The 11,377-nt window shown below is 50.3% G+C and overlaps 1 protein-coding gene across 27 annotated transcripts in view; it reads right to left on the reverse strand.

Annotated features, from left to right (window-relative positions):
• Positions 1 to 10,142, reverse strand: part of ZNF384 (zinc finger protein 384) — a 29,092-nt gene extending 18,950 nt beyond the window's left edge. For 3 of the 27 annotated variants that reach the window (XM_074810164.1, XM_074810077.1, XM_074810017.1), the window contains exons 1-7: positions 9,452 to 9,691; positions 8,860 to 8,908; positions 8,016 to 8,169; positions 7,741 to 7,930; positions 4,992 to 5,058; positions 4,598 to 4,838; positions 3,933 to 4,263 (exon numbers count right to left, since the gene is read on the reverse strand). In XM_074810164.1, the coding sequence (XP_074666265.1) occupies positions 3,933 to 4,263; positions 4,598 to 4,838; positions 4,992 to 5,058; positions 7,741 to 7,793 (692 nt within the window). In that variant the 5' untranslated portion in view covers positions 7,794 to 7,930; positions 8,016 to 8,169; positions 8,860 to 8,908; positions 9,452 to 9,691. The other 24 variants (XM_074810085.1, XM_074810001.1, XM_074810042.1 and 21 more) reach the window with 23 other exon arrangements.
• Between the last annotated feature and the right edge of the window lie 1,235 nt (positions 10,143 to 11,377).

Here is an 11,377-nt window from a genome sequence, read left to right on the forward strand (position 1 = left end):
TGCTTATCGCTGCAGCAAGTCCAGCTGCACCTGTAGTCCAGCCTCATACAGAAACTGAGAGGTTAGAGTGTATCTCTTTTGTGGAGACAGACAGCCTAGTCAGTGCCTGGAGTCACAGAAGACTCAAGAAACACTGAAGAGGATATAACCTTTGCAAATTTTAACTACCAAACTGTAAAGCATCCCAGAGCATGCTTAAAGATTTTTTTTCCAAGCCTACAACTTGGCCAAATTTGACCATATTTTCACAGATGTATGTGGCTTACAAAAGCCATAGCCACCGGATTTCAAATCTATTCAAAACCATGGGAAGTTCACCAAACACCAATGCTAAATCCAGTACAGGGCAGAAAAAAAGGCTTAAAATGGGACATGTCTAAGAACACACCCACCTGCGGCATGCAAACCACTGGCTCCCCTTGTGTACCTAATTTCCTCACTAAAGGGGGCCTCCATCCAGCTTCTTCCCCTTCTACAGCTCAACTCTGCTTCTTGCTAAGCTTCTTGCTAAGCTTTCTGTACGCTTTTGCACACTGGACTCATCTCAGAAGCTTCCTATGTCCCTCAGCTGCTTATTGTCTCCCAAACCCCCGCCTTGCTGTTCCCACAACCTAATGAAAGTAGGGAAACTCAGAACTAGCACTGGGGAACAGACAGCTTGTTGGTTACAGTATGATGGCAAGGCTCTTCTCGAGCCTACAACCCTTCTGTTGGTATCCTAGGCTCCAAAGCACATCTTGCAAAACCATTCCAAACTAAAAACTGGTATTCATCCTAGCCTTTGCAATCTTAATACTGGAAACAAGCAACACCTATAGAAAGCTCTCTTCCTCTTGCAAAGAAGAAACTATTTAGGCAACTGTTTGTAGAGAGAGAACAGATGATCTGCCCAGAGAGGCTGCACCACTTCATCAGCCTTGCTCACTGATCACATCACACTACAAACTTCTAAAAGCGCACAGGTACAGGCACCAAAACAGTACTAAGAAACGATACTACTGTCTCCAGGACCTATGCTCCCTCTCTCCTCCTCGGCCTCTTTTAAAGTACTGAGAAGAAGCCACTTGCTTCACACTGCCAGCATCTTACTAGAAAGACTCTTGATGCCTATTGCATTTTCCACAGAAAAAGTAAATTCTACAAAGATGTCAGGGAAGATTAACAACCAGCTGACAATGAATCCAGACAAGACTGAGGTGACATTACTCATGAAGGAAAATGCTTCACAGGACTGGGTTAGATGCTGTCCCCTGCAGGTGCAAGCATTCTAATAGCACAAAGCAAAGCACCAAGGACTATGCCAGACTAATCCTAAGGCTAAATGTCCAAGATCTGCAAGCAACACCATCATTAGCAAAAGCCTCACACCTCTTCCCACAAAGAAAAACCTAGTCACAAAGATTCTGGCACCATTTTCACAGCAAACTACTAATTTGCTTCTAGAGATGATACAGCAGCAAAACAGCTGGAGCAGGAATCTCTACATTCAGTAGAGAATAGGATGAGCTGCAATAAGTCTATCACCTTTGTGCTCCAATTCATTCCAAGTCTGCTTTGCTATGCTGTCCATTCAAGGCCTTACTCTGTCTTCACAAACACACTAAGAGTCAGAAATTATGGCAATTAGCCACCTGCCCAGGCACTCAGGACAAGAGAGCTCACAGAGCTCAAAGAAACTTAAAACCAAAAAATAATTAAATTTGACAAGATGATACCAGGCTTTGGGAATTGGGTATTTTTAATTTTTTAAAAAAAATTTAAATTAGATTTAAAAAAAAAAAAATCGTCACATCGATCAGTACAGTACAACTCCTTTCAGGCATCTATCTGACCAGATTGTCCTCAGTGCATCATCATAAGAATCAGTGAAATCATACAAATGTAGACATATGAATACCACAAGCAACTCCTCTTCCAGCCTGAGAACGGAGCAGGAGAAGATGAACCTCACCCACAGTCCTAATTTAGCTAGGATATGTCTGCATACTGTAGTAACGGCAACTACCCAAATCATCCTCTAGAATACAGAAGGAACCCAAGAGTTCTCAAATTTTTAACTTGCAAGTCTGTTCACAGGCATATTATGGAGAAACAATTTTACTGATTTTCACAAAGGTTTTCTCTCCCACAGCTCCAAGAGAAGATAGCATTTTCCTTTGTTTTCTCAACAATCATTTTTAGTTCCAAACTTGCACATAGGAAGCATCAGCCAAAGAGGTGATCCCAAGGAAGGCAGAAGTACTCTTTGGTGGTCTTCAGTAAATCCCAATTTAGCTATCTTGCACCTTACACTGCTCAGAGGAAGGCCTGCTTGGGATGGGGGCTGAAGAAGAGGCAAAGGCATCGCACTCGGACTAAACGTGAAGACAGGAAATCTTCCTGATTACATGTTCCTACATATAAACTCATTCGGTTTTTTTCCCTGCAAAGTCTTTTTCATGAGCTGTTACACAGACTATGCGTGTTCATAAAGTTTCTGCTGAGTCACTCCACCTGGTCTTGGGCATTTTTTTCCAAACTTACAAGTAAACAAGGAGCTATAATTAAAGCCTTGGTTCAGCTTTAATTCTAGTGTTCACTGCCAATTGTGTCCCCTGTAAATACATATTTAACAACCTAATTAGCAACCCAGACTGTAAGCAGCTTGAGTAGTGTGGAATTGTGGCTAAGGCCCAAAATAAATGGTGGGATTACAAATAGCAAGCTACCTAACACTCCCACCCCTCTTCACCATACGCTGATTATATTTTCAAAGTGGAAGAACTGGGACATTGGGTAGGAGAATAAAAAGGCTGATCCAGGCTCTGGTTTTGTATCCATTTAACTGTATTGATTTAAAAATGTAAACATTTTAACAAATGCTTAGTTAAAAATGAAACAGTGCCTGGGGTGGATGCACTGAGTCTGTGTGTTCATATTGACTTAATTCCAGAAACATAACTAAATCTGTACAAAAAGAAAAAGAGTGTCTAGGATGGTAAAAGGGAAACTGTTTGAGACAGGATCATTGGCACATAGTAGGAAAGTGAGAAGATCTAGGGATCATCTTCTATTTGTTTCCACCTGGCTACTACTTTGCCTCTTACCGATCTTAATCCATAGTCAGTCCCTCAGAACCTACTGCTAAATCACCCCTACGTGCTCCTGCTTACCAACTAAGACAGACCACCACATTTCCTCCCTAGCGCTTGCCTGCTCTGTCCAGTTCCCACCTTCTCTAAAACACCCATGCTCCTTATCCTCTGGCTTAAGTATTTCCTCCTAGCTAATCTCTCCCTTTCTCACCACTTGCTTTTAAACTCAAGCCACATCCCTCCAAGCTCAGAAACCCAACCTCAGGGCTCAGAACTCTTCCCCTCCTCTCATCCGATACCCCTAGGGCTCAGAAACACCCTTATACCTAATTCAGAAATACACCTTTTTTTATGTTTTGTTGGGAATGTTGAAATAGGAGATCACAAGGGGCAACGCACACAGGAGCAAACACTATCACCACAGTTCACTTCCAGCTCTGTGTGCCTCCAGTTTGCAGTCTTTACGCTGGACAGACTGGAGTCCTAATTCAGGAGCACCCAGGTACACGAGGGCTCTTAGCGCTGCATTTTGCTGTACACCAACCATACTACCCACTGTGGATACAGTTTTGCCTCCATAATATCCTGGTCATTAACTAACCTGTAACATTAACATCTGTATATTCGGGAAATCAAGGCTGTCCACTAAGAAGGAGATCCTTAGTTTTGGGTCAACCCACCAGCTTGCAAACACTCTTGATTAGAGAGAAAACTCTTTCTGCAGCTGAAAGATTCTCTACTCAGGGACTCTACAGGGAAAAGGCAGAGATCTCTTCTTCCCCACGTGACCCTCTGAAGGGTTAAATACACCCCCATCCCCATGCAATGTTACAGTCAAGGTTTAACCCCGCTCCCCACCTGTATGTCTTGCCATCCTTGTGCTGGTCCTCATCATCCTCGTTTGACAGCACAAAGGGGTCGCTCATCTCCGGCAGCCCCGACTCCTGCAATCGTTTCTTCTTCCGGCCCCGGGGCGGTTTGGGGGCAACTCCCCCACCCCCGCCACCCCCACCACCTTCGGAGAGGGTGGTTGTCCCTTTCTTCGACAGGTCAGGAACCACCTGGAGGGCTGCCTGGGAGCCAGGGGGGAGCGCAGAGACAATCATGGGAGCTGAGATGGGAAAGGTTTGGGCAGAGGCGGCTGTGGTCACCAGGGAACCTGATGGGGAAGTTATCACCAGACCAGGACCTGCAAACAACGAAAGATGGAGGAAGTCAGTTATTACATCTCTGATTACGCCCAACCTCCTTATCCCACAGAAGCTTTATACACCTACTTTTGCCCACAATGCAAACAGAAGAGCACCTTACCCTCCCCAACACGCTCCCAGTCTCCACTGCTGGAAGTCAAACTTCCCTGAAGAGGGTGGATGTGTGGAGTGCCTAGAGATTCACAGTGAAACCACGCCAAGGCAGTCCACACCATCAGGAAGGCTAGGAATTACCTACAGCCCGAAAACGATTCTCCAGGACGCCCTGTCCCCCCAACCCAGCAGGTGGCTGAAGTTTTTGGAGTTCCCTACCTGCTGTCATGAGCCCAGCAGACTGCACTGGTACCACGGTGATGTTCTGAGTCACAGGGGCTTGGCTGTGTGGCGTCAGCTGCTCCGGCTTGGTGTCCGAGTCCATGGAGATCCCAGTGGGTAGGGCCACAGAGGTGGGTACTGTCAGCAAGGCAGGGTAGTGGGGGGGAGCCAGGCTGCAGCCCTTCTCCGTGGGCAGTAGCTGCTCCTTCATCTTGTTAATAAACATGGTGTTCTCAATCTAAACCGGGTGGGAAGAACGGCTTTTAGAATACCCTGCTACAGCTTCTCCCAGCAGCTGGCTGAGCAAGGAATGCAACAGAAACACTTATCATGCATGAACTTCTAAAAGGAAGCAAGACCAGAGTAATAGGTTGGAAGACAAAGATCTTACCTGTCCCGAGACGGTGGGCACTGCTGGCCAGAAGTACGGGGAGGAGTTGAAATGAGATTCTTCCATCCTAGCTGGGCACAGGGGGGAAGAGGAAGGGGGAAGGGAAGAGGAATGGAGGAGAAGGAAGACAGACAGACAGACAGACACACACACAAAAAGAACATTAAACCCAAAGAGACTCCAACATGGAACTGACTCAGTCTAACACTGTGACAGTTCCTTAATCTCCCCTGTCTTACTCGAGCAACTTCTCCCCACTTTTGAGCTATCTGCCCAAATCCAAAAATTATTTTCAGGGGAAAAAGGTGGCTGCTATTCCCACAGGCTTGGGTCCATCTCAAGCGCCTTCTGCCCAACAGTCCTCCATGCAAAAAAAGGACTGACTGCAAACCCAGAACACCTCCAAAATTCCCCGATTATCATCCACCCAAGTACGTGGCATAAATTACAAAATCTGTGCATCTGCAACCAGGCAAATACAGCTGAAAACCATTTTGCACTGTCACAGACAGTCTGACCCCACAAGCAGTGAAAATTTTGGACCTTGACTGTCCCTCCACCCCAGCTCAACACTAAGGACCCAGATGCAGCAAGGGGACATTAGCATTATGTTACACAGGAAGAAGGACAGGCAGAGAGAGGGAAACAGACTTGCCCAAGATAACACACAGCCACAGAAGACCAAGAAGTCAAACTTAAGGCTCCTAACTTCCTGCTGCCCACCGCCCTGACCACCCCAGCCCAAACCTCAAAAGAAACCCGGAAATATCACTCAATATTCCAAGACAAGATCCTCCGCTCTCACCCAATGAGACTAGGCAGTGGGAAAATAACCTGACTACCCTGCTCCTGAGATACCCTGTTTCCAAGTGAGATCACATCACGGCTCCCTATTGCCCATTTCATTCCCATCTTTGGGACAAGATTCTGTAGGACTCTGTGCCCAGCCAAGAGCCCACTGCTTTTTCTCAACACTCCATGCAGTCAGAGGACCAGTTAGACACCAAAAGATAGCCCTCTCAAGACAGAGGCATAATCTCTTTAGGAATACCTGGCTGAAGAAGTCCCTTCCCTTCTAATTCTTGCATTCCTCTGTGCAATACCATTAGCAGACAAACTTCATTACACTTGTGAAAATGCTACCCCAAAACTAAAGACATTAACAAAATACTATTTCCTGAAGCAGAAGTTACACCTATTCCTGAAAAACTACAGCAAAACTGGCAGGTAAAATACATGTGATAAAAACTATGTTCAGAGAACATCTGGCAGAGCAAGCTGCTTCAGCAAAGCAAGCATTGTAGGTTTCTCATGCAACTACCTGCAAATTGTCCCACTCCTAGTTTTGTTACGATGTGGCAGTAGTCTAATTAACAAGTAAATATTGTTTCTTAAGGGCCTATCTCAATCATCAGATAAGCTGAGGAGCATGCCCCGAGTAGCATGAAACACTTACTTTCCAGAATAAATACATGTGGAATTGCTGCGTGTGAGCCAAAACGCAAAGATAATTTTCCTCTATGTAGAGAAGCAGTATTTAAATGAACCAAATTACCTGATAATTTTGTTTTTATGAATTGCTCACGCAACAGCAAAGCCAAGTATTCCTGCCTCACTCACTCACTACAAATCAACCAATAAACACACTTAAGGATGAATTATTTACCTTGCATCAGTGGCATGCAGTCAGACAGCTAGCTGCCTGACTGAATTACTGTGGATTTACATTGCTGTGATTCAATCAGAATCTGATGGGGCAAGACTCTTACCTTCCTTCCTCTGCTTTCTTTTCTGAGCGAAATTAATTATTAAGTACACTGCCCACAGCAAGGCTCTATGTTTGTAACGCTTAATTACATGACTTTTTTCTTCCACAGGATGGGCACACATGAAGAGATAACGCGTTCTTGGCAACTGAGCACCACCTGAATCAAGAGGGGGTTTTTTGTTTGGAACGTCAAGTTTGGGGTTTTTTTTGGGGTTTGGTTTGTTTGTGTTTGTTTTTAAAATAAGTAAACCCTTATTTGCTTAGCTTCCACATCAAAAACATCAAAGTGAACCTGATTCCGTAAAAACATGAAGTCTCATATAATAATCAGATGCATTTTCCAAATAAACTTTGTCATGGTCCAAGACTCCCTTGGATTCAACTACAAACTTCAGGAATTAAACAGAAAGATGCCAGTTTAAACAAAAATCTCACAACAGCTTTCTTATTTAAAAAGGAATGAAAGGCAACTCCGTTTCCAGACTCTTAAAATCCAGACTAGCACAGGCCAGGGCACTCAGTGGCTGCCTGTCTCCATCTATTTCCCCACCAGAACTTCAGAGAGCACCTAACTTTTGTTTGCTCAATTTACAAAGTGCACAAGTCAAAATAAGGCTCTTATTGATTCTCAAGAGATGACTACACTGTTTTCATTAAACTCTTCGAATCCACCTCCCCATCCACAAATCTTCACGCCTGGGCGGACATCAGGCCTCAAAACTTTTGGCTTGAAAGGCTGAAGTGTGATGAAGTTATAAGAATACGGAGGAAAAGGAGAAATGGTGTAAGAGTTGAAGCTTTCATGCAATCTCACTAGCAAGCCAGTCTTCCAAAGGGAGAAAACAAAGATAAGATTCCTCCACCAAAGTACTGCCCTAAGACCCCCAGCTGTCCCTCCCCTACCCCACTTTCAGGCTAAAGGATATTTTGAAAACATGCACCCCTATTCGCAGCCCCCACTTTAACACTGCTTACACTTACTTTACCAGAACTCTGCACGTAACCCTTCCAATTGCTCTATAACTACCAGACATGGGCTGGAGCTTCAACCCTGTACCACAGCACGTTCCCACTGTAGTGCCTTCATCATCCCAGCTTCCACAAACAGGCCAGAGATGGGACCTTCTTCCTATTCACCAGTCTAGTATCAGACAGATGTCAACGTACCCTCCTGATATAAACCAAAAACACCTTCTATGTACAGACCACAAATGTACATACACCAAATAAACAACCGAGTGAACCAGCGAACTCACAAGGGACAAGGAATCTGGAGTTTAGATCTCAGAGTACTTCACAGAATCACATACTTAACGTGCTGGGCTTATACTTCTTTGCAGGTCATCACTTTAATCATAAACAGACAGATAAAAGCACGTGCAAGTACACGATGAGGTAGAGGCTGTGTTTCTGGAAGGCACAATCAAGGTTGGATACGCAGGTATTTAGAGGTTGAACTTTTAATATGTTTTTCTTTATTCTCCAGATACCTAGCTTTTATTTTCTATTTGGTGGAGAGTTTTCAGTTGACAAAAGGCCCCGAATACAACACTCGGGTGTGATTTACAATGTCGTTTTACGTCTGCCCCAGACCTTTTGCTCAATAACAAGGAGCTTGTAGGCTTAATTGCTGCAAAATACTAAGGATGCTGAAGGCCATGCAGGCCATTAGGTCAAATGCAAAAATGCTTCCATAAAGCTCATAAGCACCAAAAAGTTCAAGCGCCACTACATCTTTAGAACAAGCACATCTGGATGCACATCAGGAATATCCCAAACATGCCGGACAAAGTCCTGAATCCCAAACCCACATACCAGAGCTAGAAGAACTTTGGTGCCGTTCCGCTACATGTGTAGCCTCCACCCCAACCGACTGAGCCTCTGTCGGAACAGGTGCCTGGCAGGGGACGTACCCTGCGCCTCAGCTCCTTCCAGGCGGTCAATCCCCTCTCCCGCACCCTGGAGCTTAAGGGGCTTCGAGCCCCCAGCGCCGGGACCTGCGGCCCATCCCACCCCATCCCGATTCCCCGCAGCGCGGCCCGGAGGGAGCCCGCGAGGCGAGGGGCGGGGGTCACTCACGCAGCTCCGGGAGCTCCTTACCCCTCTCACTCTCCCTCCTCTTGCATTTCTCCTCCTTCCAGAGCCGTCTCTGCAAACAAACCGCCAGGGTTACGGGGCCGCCCGGGGCCCTGCATGACAGCGGGCGGCGCAACGCGGGGCCCCCGGACCCGCCGGCCACGTCCAGCCCCCGGGGGATCGGCCATGGGCGGGGGAGGGCGCTCCCCGCGGGGCCCGGCCGGGATGGGGGAGGGGGTGGGGGGGGGGGGGCCGGACCCACCTCCCCCCGCGGGGCCCCGCGCGCACACGGCGGCGGCGGCCGAGGACGGGCAGCGCCGCCCGGTCGCCCCCCCGCGGCGCGGGGCGGGGCCGGCCCGCAGCGCGGTTCCCCCCGCAGAGCCGCCGGGCGCGCTCTGCACCCGACACCGGGACGGAGGGACGGGCGGGCGGGCGGGCGAGCGGACAGACAGACAGACAGCCCTCCTCCGTTTCCGCTTCCGGATCGCCGGCGGCCCCGGAAGTCCCGCTTCCCCGGGCCCCCTCGCCCCCACACCCGCCACCCGGCAGATTACCGGGCACCACCCCCCAGCGGCGACCCCGACCCCGACTCCAGCGGCGGCAGCGGCCTCCTCACCGGAAAGAGGAGCGGCGAGTCGCTTCCGGGTCAGGGGGCGGAGCGCGCCTCAGCTCTTCCGGGGCGCCGACCGGAGCGGAACGGCGTCATCGGCGGCTTCGCTTGAAAAAGAGGCGGAGCGGCGGCGGCCGCCAGCCCGGGGCAGGTTTCCCCTCAGCGGGGTCGCTGCGGGGCGGCCGGGCCGGAAGCGGGGACCGGGCGGCGGCGGCGGGGAGGGGAGGAGGGTGGCGGCGGGCGCGCGCTTACCGGAAGTGCGGGGGTGCCGGCGCGCGGGGAGCCCGGGCTGGAGGAAGGGCGGAAGTGGCTGTGCCGGCGGGGGCGGGCGCGCGGCGTCCCCGAGCCCGGCCGCCAGCCCGCTTCCGGCCGAGGCGGCCTTGGCGGCGTGACGTGAGCGGGGCGGGGCGGCGGGAGAGAGAGAGCGAGAGCGCGAGCCGTGCTCATGAATATTCATGAGCGCTCATGAATAACTCAGCCGCCGCTTCCTCTGTGCCTCCCGGCCCGCCGCCATCCCGTCCTTGCGGGGCAGGTGTCGGCGGCCCCGCTGCGGCTCCCGGCTGAGGGGGGCAGACGTCAGGGTGTGCCCGCCCGGCCCGGTCCTCCTGTCCCGGCGAGGCCCTTCGGAGAGCACCGGCTCCGCCTCGGCCCGGCTGCCCGCCGGCCTGGTGCACCCCGCGGCCCAGCAGCAGAGGGGCCCGGCTGGAGCCTCGTCTGGTGGCAGCGCGGGAGGGGGTTGCTGGGTCAGCTCGGGCTGGATGGGGCAGCTTGGTTGTTACAGATGGGTTGACCCAACGGCTCGCAGCCACCACCTGGGACAGTCCCTGCCAGCCCCTTGCCGTGTGCTGGCTCTAGGACTTTCCTGGCCAAACACCTTAGTCGCGCTAACTCAACAGGAAAGACTTGTAGCGTGATGCTTTTCTGCCAGGTCGGCAAACTGGACCATCTCAGTCACACAAGTCCCGCAGAAAACAGGAGAGTGAGGCCAGGCGTGGAGGGGAACAGGGTAACCCTCCTGGATTCCACAGTTACAAGCCAGTGGCTCCATATAACCATGCCCAGCTACTAATTTTTTTCATTTATAACTGTTCACAACTTGACCCCAGAGGGGGTTGCAACTCACCCTTGTTCTCGCTCATTGAGAATTCCATTTCACAGATTCAACCCACCTAAGTTTTGGCTGGCAGTTTCCCCCTGTCTCCCGTGTGCTGGCACTACCAGGCGTGTTGCTGTGCACTGAGTTACTGCGCTCGAAGCAGCAGGTGGTCCCTTGAGCCTTGGCGATGGTGCAGGAGAAGGCACGAGGCTGTTCCTGGAGAAGAAGACACGAAGGCACTGCACGAGATCACTAAGCCAGGCTGGCTGATCGCCCCCACCCCAAATTGGAGACACCCCGTAAAACCACCAAGCCCAGCTGGCTGTTGCAGCTCAGCCCTGCCTTATGCTCCAATTTCGGTGGAAAGAGACCTTTAGATATCATCTACTTCATTCCACCACTCGTAGCAGGGCTAAGTTTGGCACTGGACCCACCTCCCAGGTCAGGTTAGGTTTTACCTTCCTCACCTGCGGTGTTGCTCACTGGGCACTTGGCTGAGCCGTTTCAGTGCTCTAACTTAGGAGAAATCGTTTTTTTTAACTGTTGCAATGAGTTTTCTGCCAGCTTGGCATGCTGGAACAGCTTCTCAGAGCCAGCATGAGTAACAGGGTGGGACCACGGAGAGCGCGACTGTAGCAGCCAGCGGTTAGATTGGCTCGGGCGATCGTGAAACCGCAACATCCGGAGCAGTGGGCAAAGGGAAATCTCCTGGCGGCTGAGAGGCAGGCGGCTGGAGCCGCAGCGCCCGCCTGTCCCCAGAAGGTGCTGGGGTATTGGTCATCCCAGGCAGCACAAAACTTCCTCCTGGGAGGAGCCAGGATTAGCTCTGTGCTTTT

The sequence above is a fragment of the Strix aluco genome, chromosome 2 (genome assembly GCF_031877795.1).
Source record: "Strix aluco isolate bStrAlu1 chromosome 2, bStrAlu1.hap1, whole genome shotgun sequence".
NCBI lineage: Eukaryota > Metazoa > Chordata > Aves > Strigiformes > Strigidae > Strix > Strix aluco.